The sequence below is a fragment of the Leptosomus discolor genome, chromosome 1 (genome assembly GCF_034619465.1).
Source record: "Leptosomus discolor isolate bLepDis1 chromosome 1, bLepDis1.hap2, whole genome shotgun sequence".
NCBI lineage: Eukaryota > Metazoa > Chordata > Aves > Leptosomiformes > Leptosomidae > Leptosomus > Leptosomus discolor.
In genome coordinates this window covers 1,022,385-1,037,516 of record NC_141391.1, presented here as the reverse complement: position 1 = coordinate 1,037,516, position 15,132 = coordinate 1,022,385, and the positions used below count along the sequence as shown (strand labels likewise).

At 48.6% G+C, this 15,132-nt stretch overlaps 1 protein-coding gene across 2 annotated transcripts in view; it reads left to right on the top strand.

The window, feature by feature from the left end:
• GDPD5 (glycerophosphodiester phosphodiesterase domain containing 5) overlaps positions 1 to 15,132 on the top strand; it is a 106,256-nt gene that overhangs the window by 50,660 nt on the left and 40,464 nt on the right. For both annotated transcript variants that reach the window (XM_086481587.1, XM_086481588.1), the window contains exon 2: positions 9,311 to 9,414. In XM_086481587.1, the coding sequence (XP_086337713.1) occupies positions 9,311 to 9,414 (104 nt within the window). The remainder of the gene's footprint in view (positions 1 to 9,310; positions 9,415 to 15,132) is intronic.

Sequence of the window (15,132 nt, the reverse complement as noted above, 5' to 3'; positions counted from 1 at the left end):
ACAGAGGAGGGATTCAGGGACTCCTCACCAGAGCCCGAGGGAAGCCAGTGGGCATCTGCACATCTGATCTCTGGGGAGCTGTGGAGCTACTAATGCAACTTGCTTGAAGAGACTCCTTGCTCTAGTGGTTTTGATGTACTTCTAACAAAACTGAGTAACCCTGGTTCGCTCCTGGATGATATCCTTAGGATTGTAAGCAGATCTGACCAGGGCTGTATTGAATCAACTGAGCAGTCTAAAATAGCTGTTGTCTGGAGAACCTAGTGTTGGCAGGGCAGAACTGACGTAGGATGGTTTTCTCACAACTGTGGATTTGATCTGTGACAGGGAGAAGGCTGAAGCCAACAGAGCACAGACCCAAGGTTGAGTTGTGTGCAAATAAAAAGCAAATGAGGTTGGGGCTAGGGTTATGATAGCAGGCTGGCATGCAAGAGGCTGAGGTCTGTCCATCTACTTGTGCATGGGCCGACCAATGTGCTGCCAGGTTTTGGGAGGGCTCAGCCTCCCTCTGGCTTCCTCTGACCGCAAATTCCAGCCTCAAGCTGAGATGCCCTTCAGCAAGGAATTGCTTTAAAATATTGTATTTCCTATAAAAGGCTTCTGTTTTTCACAACTGGAATTTTTCTGACAAAAAAAAAAAAAGGGGGGGGGGGGGGGAGAGATTGTCAAAAGCTTCTTCCTGCTCTAGTTTGATTTTTATTTACTTATTTAATTATTTTTAATGAATGAACAGGAGGTTTACTGTGTTCGAGAGACAGAGAATGGGTAGGGTCCACCACGAAGACTGAAAGCCATGAGTTCCCAGAGGCAGCCTGACTTGAACAAGAGCCCTCTTCATGTCGGATGACTGGGAGTTCCAGAAACCAGTCTGTCCCTCTGAGAGTGCCTTCGTTTCTAGCTGGGGAGCACAAGCCATGCTGGGAGAGGCTCTCCAGCAGGCACATCTGCCGCCTCGCATGGCATGCCACGGTCCTGGCTTGAATTGGTGGTGTTTGCAGAGGCGCTGGAGGGAAGTAGGCTGAAAGTTGAGACTGTTTAGCACTCCTTGTGCACAAAGGTATCGTGAAAATCCTCTCTGATCACGAGGCCTGGAGGCAGAATGTGCTTCTATTAATGTTGGCAGAAAGAGACCCATGGGTTGGATGGTGGGGAGGTATTCACAGTATCTAGTTGTAGGTGTTCAAAGTGAGGCGATGGTTTCAGAGGCTCTTTATGTAGCCAACAGAGAGGGCCAGCTTCCTCCAGAGCAAACTGAGATCATTTAATCAAAACCTTTGTTTGCAGCAAAGCTCTGGTTGGCTGTAAGTGGAGACCACTACAGCCTCACGTGTGTAGATATTAATTATTGTCCAGCGTAGCTATAGATAAATGCACTTGCAATTTTCTCAGTTTGGCGCGACTTCCTTCCGTGGTGTTTTTTATGTTATGTTTATTAGAAACAGGCTTATTGTCTCTGATCAGAACACAGATCCTAACAGCAGGTGAAATGGAAAAGTAATTTTAACCGACTTGTTAGGTCGGATTACTCTGCACAACGTTTATTATAACTCAGTGTTGATGTGGAGAAGTGAGTCAGATATTTTTATGGCTCTGGTTTGCACTGACTTTTTCCAAACATATGACTATAGAGCACTTGGTTTTTGGATTTGGAAAGCCAACTGTTTTAAGAGGAAGGTTGAAAAAATACATATTTAAAAGGAGGAAGGGGATCTCTGAACAGTTTTGGCAGAAGAAACCTTAATTCTGCTTGAAGTAGCAATGAGACCAGGAGGGAATCCGCTCTGCCCATAACACTTAATGACGAGTGATTTCCTGGTGCAGCATGAAACATAAATTAAAAGCCGAGAGGAATGCAGAATTGAAAGGGAATTCAGTTGATCTGTTTCCCTGAAATAATGAATCTAGCAATAAAAGATTTTTGTTTCAAAGCCAGAGTGCAAGGTTGGGGTTTCTCTATCGATTTTCGAGGGCTTGTCTGATCCTTCTCGCTGCCCTTCAGCCTCACTGCTGCCACACGGTCTTTCCGCTCAGCAGCCAACACTACCTGTCTTTCCTCTCTGCTCTTCAAATGCAGGTTTGGTCTTTGCATAGTGGTCTCTGGTGAAGGGCACTTTTTTCCCTTGCTCTGTGGTTTAGGACTTTCGGCTGCTCTTTGTAAATGTTAGTGAACTTCCTTGATTCTAGACCCTGCAGGCCAAGGGAGTTTTAAGTCTGAAAAAATGAATAGTTGTTTATTTTTTTTTCCATTTTGCTGTTTGACCCCCTTTTTCAGACAACTGTCTTCTGTTTTACTGAATGTTGTTAAAAGACCAAGACCTGTAGAGCGGGCTCACTTGAATTGTGAAGGCAGGTTTATTCTTGCCTTCTTTTAAGCCCCCTTACGCTCCCTGTGAAGGGTTTTCATGGGGCGTTGTGGAAAAGAAAATTATAGTACCCCACTTGCTGCACTCATCTGACTTAAACTTCTTCCACAAAACAGTAGGTTGTTTCCTCCGAGAGGCCCCTTAGGTGAAATCTTGCTCGCTGTGGTTTCAGCTGCTCTGGGAGTGCTTTGGGGACCTGCTGCCACAGAGGGTTTGATGTGAGCACCGGCGCAATTCTCACAGTTGGATGCGAATCAAAAGGGGGACTGTGAAAAACATCTGTTTCCATCTGTGAGCTGCCGTGATTAGCTACGCTGGTACAAATTGGGGTGAGCTCGCAGCAGCGTGACAGCAGTGGCGTTCGACTTCCTTCACCGGAAAGCTTCTAGGGATGCACAAGCTGGAAGGGACCCAGCTTCGCCCACGTTGATGGATTGCTGGACCGTTGTTGGCAATGAGCTAATCCGTGTAGGATTGGAGCCCTAATCCATCCAGCACTGGCATTTCCTTTTACCTATTCATAGCTCAAAGCAGGCTTCTCTCTTTCCAGTCCGTTTTGAAACCCTACATTGCTTCTGGGTGCCAGAGAGGATGCTGGAAGTGGTGGGTTTGCTTTAAAGGGGCTCCTGCAAGTTTATCTCACAGCCAGGAGGTGTAGGTGCATCTCAAGGATACCAGTCCTGCTGCTCACTTGGGGTGAGCTGACAGAGGTCTCTGGCAACTGCTGCAGGTGGAGGAGAGACTAGTGTCAACTGGGGTGACTCCAGCAACTTCAGTGAAGCAAAATGTCTACGCTCTGCTTCATCCATAAGTTGACAGCAAATCAGCTGGCTCTGGCCCTGGCTTTTCTTGGCTTTAGTGGAGCAGACCTTGAGCCAACTGCATACTGGCCCTTCTGGAAATGCAGCCGCCTCCCCGAGCTGGGCGCAAAGCAAGAGCGAGGGGGGCAGCTTAGCTCCTTGCACGGCATTTCAGTGGCCTTTGGGAAACATGCGTGGCAGTAAATAAGCAATTTAATGTGGTCTCACGTGTTGTACCCTGCTGTTCCGCCTGTATGCCCCAGACAGGGCTTGGGATGTACTTTCTGACAGACCCAGCCTAATTATAAAAAATAATCAAACCTCAGGAAGAGGGGCACGTGTAAATGCAGTGAGAGCCACTTCTGATCAACGGTGTCTCACCCTGGGCAGTCTTGAATTTAAGAACTTCAAAGTTCCTGCTCTGTTCTAAGTCCAACTCACACTCTGCTTAGAACCTGATGCTGTGCTGATCTGCATTTTGGGAGGGATTTAATAGGCAATTGGGTGATCTAAAGGCTTGATCAGTACATGATCAAATGGACATGGTTCTGGCTTCTCTAGAATGGCACAGCACTGAGTTGCGTTCACCCCGTAATTCAGCAGGGAGTAGCTGCGGCAGACAAATGTGCATTAGCTCTGCGCGTGGCTAGTTTTGGCAGAGGATCACAGTCTAACGACAGCCAGGGAACCTCCTCTAAAGAAACTTTTTAAAAAGCGTGGACTTGTTTACATATGGTTTCACATTGAGATGTTTTCCAGCACATGTCCAGCAGCCAGAATGTAGAAATGGGTGAGAAATCTCATCACTTCTAATATAGCAAGTGTGACTAAATTGAAATAGTCCTTGTAGGTGGGGGAGGTGGGAGTGTCTATGTAGATGAACTTCATAATATGTCCTACAGATCTTACAGGAAATAAAATAATCTTCCTGAGCCTCTCTGCTTTCTGCACCGTGGGTGTTAAATAATGCTGTGACCTTCGTTTGGGTGGGAGAGTTGCAGCAAAAGGCACTGGCGCAGACTTCAGTTAATCAAAGATAATCCCCAAACAGGAAAAATATCTTCTGTGCTCTGTGATATGAATTTTGGGTCTGTTTCAAACAAGTGAGATTAAAACTTGCAGCACAGGAGCAGGCAAAATGCATAAGCCAGCTTCACAGCTGAATCACAAACTGGCTCTTTCTGTGGAAAATTCCTTTAATTTGTGGGGTAGGTTTTTTGGTGGTTTTGGTTTTTTTTTTTTCCTGTCATCCCTTACTTTGGAGTTGGTTATGCTTCCACCTGGCATAGGGTAGGGATTGAAGATGCACAAAAGTGGTGGAGAATGAGGATGAACATTGATTTTGTTTGTTTTCTTAAGGATTCAGTGATTTAAAAAAAAAAAAAAATCACTGACGAACTGCAACTTGGTAATATGTCTCAGTCTTCAATAGTTTCCTTTTGGGGCTCTTCTGATTATGTCTGTAGATAGCCTTGGAGTAAAAAAAAATAAGATTATTCCCACTGCTAGAAGTGGCCCCGCAATAGACCTGAGCTCACAAGCACAGCGGTACGTGTAAGATGCCTGGCGTTGAAAGTGCTTCTGCAGTGCAAAATTTTCAACCTGTGCCTGACCCTTTTAAATATTCTCACTTCAAAGCCACTTCTCTTATTTTAATCGATACTCCCTCCAGCCTTCTTTTGGCTGTGGCCATCTCGGTGGGTGTGCTCTGCAAAGACTCTGTCCGTGTACCAGTTGGCTTTTTTTGAGGTTAACTGCAGTTTTTGAGGTTAACTCTGGCCATTTAGCTGGAAGAAAAATGTAACTCTTCATTTATTGCTTTCCTTTAAAATGAAATGTTGGTATAATGAGGTTAACATTGCTCTGTGCCATTCTGTAAGACATCATGGCTACATTCGCATTAGTGAGTAGTGTGGCCCAAGAGAAGAGGTTTGTGGAAGGAGATAGGGGGTGCTGAGATCCTGACATTCATGGCCAAGCGTTTTGGAGGTGTGGTCACTTAGGACTAGCTCCAATCTGGTCCTGTGGACTGACTGCCCATTGATTGTTGAGGTGCACTGGGTTCACTCCTGGGGCACATCTTCTGGTTTTGCTTCACCCAAAGCCCTTTAGCGATGTGAACCAGAGCACAGAAAGCAGGACAAAGTGGTGAGCTACTTCCAAAATGCCTCCTGATAGGAATGAAGGTGTTAATGCAGATGTGCTTGGTCAGGTTCATTTGCAGGACAATACTGAGTGTTTAAGCTTAGTGAAAGTAATTGGTAACTAGTGAGCAGGTCCATCTTATCCCAGTGTGAAGGAGGAGAAAGTGAAGGGGGGGGGGGGGGGGAGGTTTTCTAGAAGAACTACCAAAAATGTCAGTGCTGACATTCTTATAAAATCTCATGGAGCTGAGAATAGGGATGTTTTATCAAGCACCTTCAAACTTTCTAGTGGTTCTGCCTGAGTTTCTGTAGGTGAAGTGTCACTGTTTCCTCCACCCACTTGCGGCTGTGATTGAGTGATTGGGATGACATGATTTTCAGTCTTTATTTTTGGCAGTAGAGGCTTGAAGCTGTTGCACGTTGCAGATTTCACCTTGCTTTAAAGCATGTGGGAGCTTGCAAAGCAGGGGCCTGTAAAGCTCTTCTGATGAGGGGCTGCTGGAGGGAAGTTGTACAGGACCTGGGCTAAATCTAATATATCGTGCACACGAGTCAGATTCATGTAGGTTCAGATTTTGGTTCAGTTTGTGCTGAATAGCATCAGTAGTGCTGCGAAGATGTTCCCTGTTCTTCTAAAAGCCCACCCAGAACTGTGCTTGAACTCACTGAAGTATGCCAACCCTTGAAGAATTTGACTGGGTTTTCACAAAATCAGCCAGGCAAATATATCTGGCAAGTGCACCACCAAGGACAGACCACAAATAGCTTTTGGAGAGCTTGACACAAGCTATGCTACTTGCATGTAAATGAGAGGGGGGAAAAAAAAATATGGAAAAAAAAGGCCAAACATATTCTGAAAAATTTCCTTGGCTTCTTTATCAAACAAGTGCCATCCAGTGCATGAATACTGCCCAAGCTTATCCCATAACAACCTTTAAAGAGCTGGAGGATTATTTTTTTGTAGCAATGTTATTCCTCAACACTTGAGGTAGTTTAAACTTCACGTGCCTTGCAAAATCTTCTCCAGTTAACAGGTTCAGCAGTGTTGCTGACAGGTGCAAGGAGGTGTTAGACCCAAATGGTGAGGAAACATTAGGGAAAGGGAGGTTTCAAAGCTTGGAGATCTGCAGACTGAAAGGCATCCAGGAGAAAATAGTCAGCCTGCTGAAAGGGTCAGCAATTGCTTCCTCCTGGGGAATTTTGGTGGGATGGAGTGAAGGTGCGAGTGGGTTTTGGTTTGGGTGTTTATGTAATCCAGATGTTCCATGAGTGAGTTTTAATCTGAAACTTCTTGGCTGGAAAGGGTTGGCTTGGCTGTGCAGTGGTGGTCGGTGTGTGTGAAGGAGGTTCATTGCGGAGAGGTTTTGCAGCCCTGCTGGCACATTTGGGAGCGGGGAAAGGCTGGTGTTGGTTATGGAGCTGACGTAGATGCTGTGGCTGGCATCCTGCTGCAAAAGGTGGGGTGTTTTGAGGAAAACCCCCATTCCAGCCTCAGTGCTTTCCCTCCAGGAGCTCACCTGTGCATATACGTGCAGACCTGTGCATGAGGTGGAGAGATTATAATCTTCAAGCTCATGGAGGTGCAGTCTGGGCACGGGTACATGAGTGTACTCGGGAGTTGCTGTGTAGAAGTCCCTTCGCACCTCCTTCTGGTCCCTCTGTCTGGAACACAAACCCCCTCAGGGGACTTAGGCATAGGCTGCTGCTGAGGTTGGATAGAAGTTGGCTAACAAATTTGTGCTGAGTTGAAAAAAATGTTTTAATATCTGGTGGGTTGGTGCCTGGTGGGGTTTTGGTAGCTGGGGAGGGGGCTACAGAGGTGGCTCCTGTCAGAGGCTTCGAGAAGCTCCCCCGGCTCCAATTCCGACCCACCTCTGGCCAAGGCCAGGCCAATGGCGCCTCTGTGAATAACCGTATTCAAGAGGGGAAAAACCTGTTGGGGGAGTTCTTTTGGAGGGGAGATGTGAGAGAAACAGCCCTGCGGACCCCCAGGACGGAGAGGGGGGCTGTGCCGCAGCCAGGGCTCCCCTGCGGGAAGATGGCGGCTGAGGCCCTGTGGCCCGCGGCCATCGGCGGTGGCCCGGAGGGCGGCCTGCGGCTGCGGAGGGCCCCGGGCCGGAGCAGGGAGCGGGCCCGAAGGCGGCCGTGGCTCCGGGGCAGCCCGTGGCTGGGAGGGCGGCAGCCCCGGGAGGGACCCGCGCTGGGGCAGGGGAGGCTGCGAGGGCCCCTCTCCCTGAGGGGAGGGAGCGGGGAGACCCCTTGTGCCGGGCGGGCTGGGACCCCCATTGCTGCCCCTGCGCTGCCGGGGGAAGAGGGAGCAGAGCCGGGCCCGGGAGGGGTGGGGGGAGGTGTGTTGGCCAGACCTGGTTGTATTTCTCGTTGTCCGTGCTGGTGTTGAACTGAAATTGGTGGTGTTTTCCCCAAGCTGAGTCCGTCCGTGCCCGTGCCCATGGCTGGGGAGTGAGCCCTCCCTGTCCTGGGTCTCGGGCCTTTTAGGTGTCTTTTGTCCTTCCCAATCCTAAGGGGACGGGGTAGGGGGGCGTGAGAGGCTGTGGGGGGCTTTGCCAGCTGGGTGGGCTCAAACCACGACATAACCATAACCCCAGCCAAGAATTGGGAATTTCTAGCAGAAAAAAATCATTTTTGGTGCAGCAAAATTTAAATAATTCCAACTGGTTTTGTTGCTTCCTTTTTCTGTTGGCACTTTTTCTAAGATGGCGCATACAAGGAGAAGCTGTGTCACCAGATTGGTATCCAGGGTGATGCATGATGAAAAACAGTCAATACACAGTTAAGTAAATAGCTTCGGCTCTTAAGGTGGAAAAGGAAGGCAAAGAATAGCAGTGCTGCTTCTATCACCAAAACAGTGTTTATATTGGTTATATTGTTTTGCATAATTGAAAAGCCATGAGACAGTTCACTAGAGGAAAGGGCATTCTCAAGAAGTTAACTTTGTGCTCAGAGTCCAGAAGGAAATTATAGTAGTAGAGTTGCTCATACACTTTTTCAATTTTCATCCTTTCTTGCTCAATTTAGGAAGAGAGGATTCATTTGAATATTTTCCATAAAGAATTTACTTCAGACTGTTGTTCCGAACAGACTGTGGATGCTGGTTGAAACAGAAACACGTATGGAGTAAAACTGACAAGGAGCACGTGGGAATGGTACTGGTTAGGGACAGTTTTCTTGCAACACTGTTCCCTGCATGGATGTCGTCGTGGTTTAGGATTTTACCCATGCTATTGGAGCGAGGCACTGAACAGATGTTTTAGGGATTTTTTTTTGGGGAGGGGTGGTGGTGGTGTATGTTTGTGCTGTGGAGTATTATTCGAAACATTCATTAAAACAGAATGTCAGTGCAAATCTCTTTCATCCGATGCTGGCGTGATCTCTCCTCCTGCCATATTATTTGCAAAACACTTGCATATGGGGGGGGTGTGTGTGTGTGTATAAATGTCGTGGGTGGGTGGTTTGGCTGTGCAGGATCTGAGTACCCTGGGGGAAGGAGTAAGGGTTCCTATGCGTGGGAAGCAGTGGCATCCCTAACCTGCTGTGTAGTCTTTGCCACGTGGTAACTACTGGGTCATTTAGGCTGAACCCACGGGGAGAGTAAAATGCCAGGTTGCGCCTCTCACATACCAATAGAGGAGTTAATTAAACAATTGCGACAAAAAAAAATATCCCAAACGAACAAAAATAACCCCACCCCAACCAAACAAAAATCCAGCTCTGTATCCAGAAAGGCTCCCTCATTCCGCGTGTCCTGAGAGCTGGAGGAATGCTGTCCCAGCCCTACATAAGATGGATCTACACAAGCGATCCCTCTGTCCAGAGCTGGGGAGTAGGGTTGCATCTCCCATCTCCCCCAGGAGCAAAAGATCTGAAATCTGCCCTCGGAAACTTCCAGTTACACCACCAACAGCTTCTGGATGAGATGTGGGACAGGACGGGGCCCTGGCCCTGAAACGGGATAGTATTAACGCTGACTTCTTTCCATCCGCAGTGGGAGCGCCTCTGGTTCCTCATCCTCACCTCATCCTTCTTCCTGACCCTGGTCTGGTTTTACTTCTGGTGGGAAGTTCGCAATGACTACAATGAAATCAACTGGTGAGTGGAGTTTCCCCGTGGCGGAGGGGCAAACCGTTAACACATTTCGCTGCCATCACATGCCTCTGAGGGCTGTTTGGCACCGGGTTGGACTCCTTTGTGTCCTTCAGGTGGACTTGCTATGACAGTGAAAGGAAGGCAAGGTGGGAAGTGGGAGTGAAGGAGAGCTTCTTCTGCCTGTCTTCGCTGATAGGTGTGATGTGTCCTCACGTTTCCATTGTGTGGCTATAACAGAGCCTGGGGTAGGTGTGCTCCCTGGTGAACAGCATGCAAGAACCAAAGATGGTGCTGAAATCATGTAGAAGCTTTTTCCTGGTGGTTTTTTGTTTGTTTCTATGGTTGGCTGGTTTTGGAAGTGGCTGAGCAATTTGGCTGCAACTTCCTGGAAAACCTCAAAGACAAAACTTCAGCCTGAAGCAGACACGGGTGTGGAAATGTTTGCAAAATTGGAAGGAGCTGAAAACAGGATTTCCAGTGGGATACGCTGAGGAGTTTGGGGTGTTGCCAGCTCCCCCCGAGTGCTGGAAATTATTCTCCCTTTTGCTATCTCAGCAGCATCTCAAAACATTTTGACAGTAAGTTGGACTCCCTTCTAATCAAACTGCTTTGACATCAACTTCTTGTCAAAGATAATATGTAAACTGTATTTTAAAATGCAGTGGGTAGTTGATCCCTTAGATAAATCACCTGCTTTAGATGCTGAAGTTGTGTGAGGGAGAGTGTTTACTAATTTAATGGCATAAACCGTCTCCTTCCAGGACTGTGTTTTTTCTCCTTGCTCAGTCCCACACTGGGAACTGAAACTGTCACCGTTGCTCTTGATTATTTATAACACTAGGATGAAAAAAATGCCTTTTTTAAAAAGGGTATTTTGGAACTTCTGTTTCTTTCGGTTTATACCTTCAGTAAAGGGTGTGAATGCTCCTAGTCTGCTTCAGTGCAAAGCCAAATCTGCCTTGGCTCCCAGTTGAGGAAGGGCTTAAAAAAAAAAAAATCATGCAGAGATGAAGCGAAGCCCTGGGAACGCTGTGAATGGGCACTGCAGCTGCAGTGCTGCGAGGTTTTGGGTCCCCGAATGTTCCTGCAGGAACGGGAGGAGATGTGCAGGTCTGCTCTGTTTGCAAGAGGTATTTGGGCTTTCAGATGCCTACGTGCCACCTGCAGACCGAAGCCCCTTCCCCTGCCGTGCCACCTGGCGTGCACAGGGTGCTGGAAGCACTTGTGGATTGCCAGCACTGGAAAAGCAAGCCCTCTTGTGCACGGCAGTCGTGGAAGAGGCTCTCTGGGTGCAAAACAGCAGAGCTACGTCTGTTCGAGCGTTGCCATTCAGTGCTGAAAACGGGTCGGTGCTTTGTACGTGCTGTAACCCCGGTTAGACTCCTGCTCCACGCGCTGGCACCAGTGGTTGAGGAGGAGAGCAGGGTTTCCGAAAAACAGCCTGAAATGCTGCAGAAAGGCTGGGAGGGAGGATGAGAACGTGGGGCGAGGTTTTAATTACAGCGATGCTGGTTCGAGGCAGAGAGGAAACAATTTCCGCTGGGTCCGTTCAGGCGGAGCCTGGCCCTCTTCCCTCCCAGCGCAGAAGCGTGGGCTCCATTAAAACAGAACAGTTTTCAGCCAGACGGGGGGTGTAAAGGTGATGAAAGCACCGTTTTGTTCCCAGCAGGGCTGTGAGTCTGTTGCTGATGAGATACAGTGGGGTCCTGGCTCATAGAAACCCCATCTTTGCTGTTCCTCAGTGGCTATCGCTTCTGGGCCAAGTTTGTGGACAAGGTATCTTTGATACTGGTTCCTGTTGCCTTCCTCTCTGCTCCACTGATTTATTTGCAAGCCACAACCTCCCTCAGACTAGAGGAAGGGTTCTTCGGGGCAAATGCCATCTCCGCACAGGACCTAGCACACCAAGCTACTGGCAGGGGCTCCCTGGAGACGCTGGGACAAAGAATTGCTGTCACGTTGGTGTGATGAGCTGCTAGGCTTGTTCCTGCCCTCTGAGGCTTGTACTTGTGAGCCCTCCTTCCTCATGTCACCTGCAGGCAACCCCACTGAACTTCTTTGACCTGTCCCACCACAGCAGGTGGAGAAAGACCTGAGACGTCTGTCCAACCAGCTTCTCAAAGGAGGACTGTTGCCAGCAGTAGACCAGGCTGACTGAAGTCTTGAAACCCCAAGGATGAAGACTTTCCCCCCCTCTCTGGGACTTGTTCCAGCACTGCACCACCCTCTGCGAGGAGATTTTTCCTACCCAAACCTCTAAGGGCCATTTCCCCTTGTGACAGTGTCTGTCACTCCTGAAGCGTTTGGTTTCATCATCTCCATAGCTGTCTGTCAGACAGCGTAGGCAGCAATTAGATCATCTCACAGTCTCTTCTCCGTGAGACTGAACAAGCCCAGCTTCCTGATGCTTTCCTAGGGAGCTGTGTTTCCCAGGTGCCCCACCACCTTGGTTTGGTAGTTCTGCATTGGACCCCCTCCGCATCCTCCTTGAACTGGGAGACCCAAACCAGGGCACTGCGGTGCTGGTGCCACCTCGCCAGTGCTGAGCATCTTCCCTTGGTCTGCTGGCGACACCTCTCTTGACGCCCCCCAGTAGTTCAACTTACGTACCCTGTTGGCTCCTTCAGCCTCGTGTCCTCCATAACTCCAGGTCCTTCTTGGCAAAGTTATTAGCATGCTAATGGAAAGCCTCATCGTTCTAGTTGAAACCATGATGCGCTGCAATCCCTCTTTTCTGTGTTCTGTTGGCTAAAAATGGCACTTGGAACCTGAATTCTTTTAGGATGTTCTTCAGTTCTTAACCAAGATGTGCAGAGCTTTGCTAGATGCCGCTGAGCAGGTGCCAGAAGTGACTCAAGAGGTACGGGGAAAGCTACAGATGAGCACAGCGTACCCTGCCTGCGGTTCAGGCAGCGTGTTCGGGCTCCAGCAATGGATGCACTTATCTATGTAAAACCAAACTGACCTCATTAAATTGTGGCAGCAGTAGGGTTTACCCACATACGTGTGGTGATTTGGCCTTTAAGCTTGTAAGGACTTAAGGGACTCTTCTGGGATTGAAATGGGCTTTGGAAAGCCAAGGCGGAATTATAGCCCGGCATGCGTTGCTCTAGGCTTTTAACCCCTTTCTGCAAGGCTGAATATGCAATGAGGTCCTTGTCAGCAAAAGGGCTTTGTGCCTCTTAAATTTAAGTAAATATTTTTTTAATTTATTGCTGCAGGCATTTCCCTTTTTTGTGTCTACACTTAATTGAATTACACTTCAGATCTCCTGTGTGCAAGTTATGTACTGCAGCAGAAAGCTCAACACTGGGTAATGAAGAATGTGGGATGTGCTGTAACTTGTGAACCTGGCTGTGTTCCCTCTGGAGCAGGACTATAAATGCACGTCTGTGTAGCAAATTTTTTCTTCCTTAGTGTTGGAGAAGGCTCATCTAGTCCGTAACTACGGAAACAGCGTTTTAAAACAGTCATTTGCACATCAAGTGAAGACCTGACGCTGACAGAGGACCACTTGAAAGGACATCAGAGAGAAAACTTAAATGTACTGAAGCTGAGCTAAGGAAGCTCTTGGTGGTGGCATGAGCAAAGACTTCACAGGAGCCTTTTCTTTCTTCCCTCTTTTTTTACTAGCAGCATGTCTGAATCCATCCAGATCGCTTTGGTTATGGCTCTTTGCATCCCTAGGCAGAACCTGGACATGGGTTATGTTTGTTTGAGCCCAAGGGTTTGCTCTCCAGATCCTACGCGTGAGCTTTACTCCTGGACAGGATAGATGGGGCAGTTGCCAGACCTGAGTTTTTGACTGGTGAATGATACTGGGTTTGAGTGGTAGGAAGGAGGTTGAGTCTTTGACCTGCCTGCATGCAGCACTTGTGTCTGCTGTAACCGAAATAGGCAACAAAACACCCGGGTGCTCACCTTGGCCAGTTCGCTGAGCTGATGAGTGAGGCTGAAGAAGACTAGTGGGACCGTTTGACTTGAGCCCCCCATTTTCAGATGCTGGAGAAGCCCAATGTCTACTGTGTTCTGAGATCCTTTACTACCGTGAGGTCTGTCTTAACTCAGCCTTCTGGAGTCTCTGCTCAGGTGTGTCCTGAACCCAGCAGCTTCTCTTCAGCAGGACTCAATCCAGAGATCGGCGAGTCAGGGTGGGTTTCATGCGGTCCTTGTGTTCAGAGGCACACAGGAGATCGCAGCAGCCAGGTGCTGCTCCAGAGCTTGTGTTTCTGCTGGGGGTGTGTGAGCGGTCCTGCTGCATCATCCACCCCATAACCACCTCGCCCTTCCTGTACTAGAGGATTTGCGTGGAGATAAAGTTAGCCCCAATCCAAGTCAACCTAGTGGTGTTTTTTTTCTAAGAAATCCACTGGAAGAAGTTTCAATCCAGGTCAGGCTTGAACTCTCAGAAGTTGCAAGAAAGGTTCTGGGATTTGGCTGCCTCTCTCCTGGTGTGGTGGGGCCTGGGTGCTCTTCTGCATTTCTGGCCAGAGAAGGTAGTTGACTGAGTCTGTCTTCTGTCTTGCTGTGGCTTTGTTGTAATGTGCTTTGACTCTCTAATCCAACTCCAGGACAATTTTACTGGGAAATATATTGCTATTTAAATGCAGATTTGACGTTTGAGACCCAACGCTAGGCACAAAGGACAGTGGTGCTGCTGTGAAAAATGGTCTGCTTTGCCTAGTGCTCCTGTTCACAGAGCTTTCGCTGTCCATCGGCTCCATGGAAGTGATGAGGAGAGGCAGGATGCTGAGCTGAGTCTGCCTTCTGAAAAAACAGGGTTGGAAAACGAGGTAGCTGAGAGTGGGGAGGATACCTGGCTAAATAGAGGAAAGGAGGGAAAAAGAATTAGTTCCAGCAGGAGGATGCAGCCTACGCCTTTGCCTGTTGGTTGGAGAGGTGGTGGGGGAAGAGTACTGCAGTCCCAAAAGCTCAGGTGGGGAGTGAACTGGGTTTCTCTGTTCCCAGAGCAGTGCTGTGAGCAGCAGCCTATAGAGAAAATATTTGGCTTCGGTGCTTTTGTGCTGCTACGTCTTGACAAGGCGGTAACTGTTCTGCGTGTGTGCAGGGAAACCGGGGAATTTGTTCATGAGTGATGGCCTAGGGGAAGCAAAGAAGCTGTTTTGGAGGTACATGCTTTGGAGATAGACCTATGGATGTCACCTGTACCTCAGTACTGCTCTAACCTTGCTTCAGTCCCTGCTCTGATCCTCCAGCGCATCAGGACATTGCTGCTGCCCCTTGCCAGGGGTGGACCACAGACCCACTGAATGGCACATCCCTTACTTAGAGCTTTAAGTTAACTGGAAGGACCAGGAGAAGAGAACCCACTGAGCCAAAAAGACTCCACAGGCATCCTTCAGCCTGGGCAGACCAGCCCTTCAGTCAGGTGAAGATGAGAAGGTCAAAAGGTTGACGTTCAGTGGCCAGCCCCATTTTGGGAAGTCCCGAGACAAATTCCTGACAGTCTCCCCTCTTGCAGGATTGGATCTTTTCTACAGCCTGTTGGAATAAGAGACACTGTCTCCAATAAGTACAGGAGACCAAACAACTTCTATCACCTTGTTCCTCTGCAAAGAGTTTGTGCCTTGAGTATATAGGATAGGTACCTAGATGTAAGGAAGAAGCTCTTCCCTGTGAGGATGGTGAGACCCTGGCCCAGGTTGCCCAGAGCAGCTGTGGCTGCCCCCTCCCTGGCAGGGCTCAAGGCCAGGCTGGATG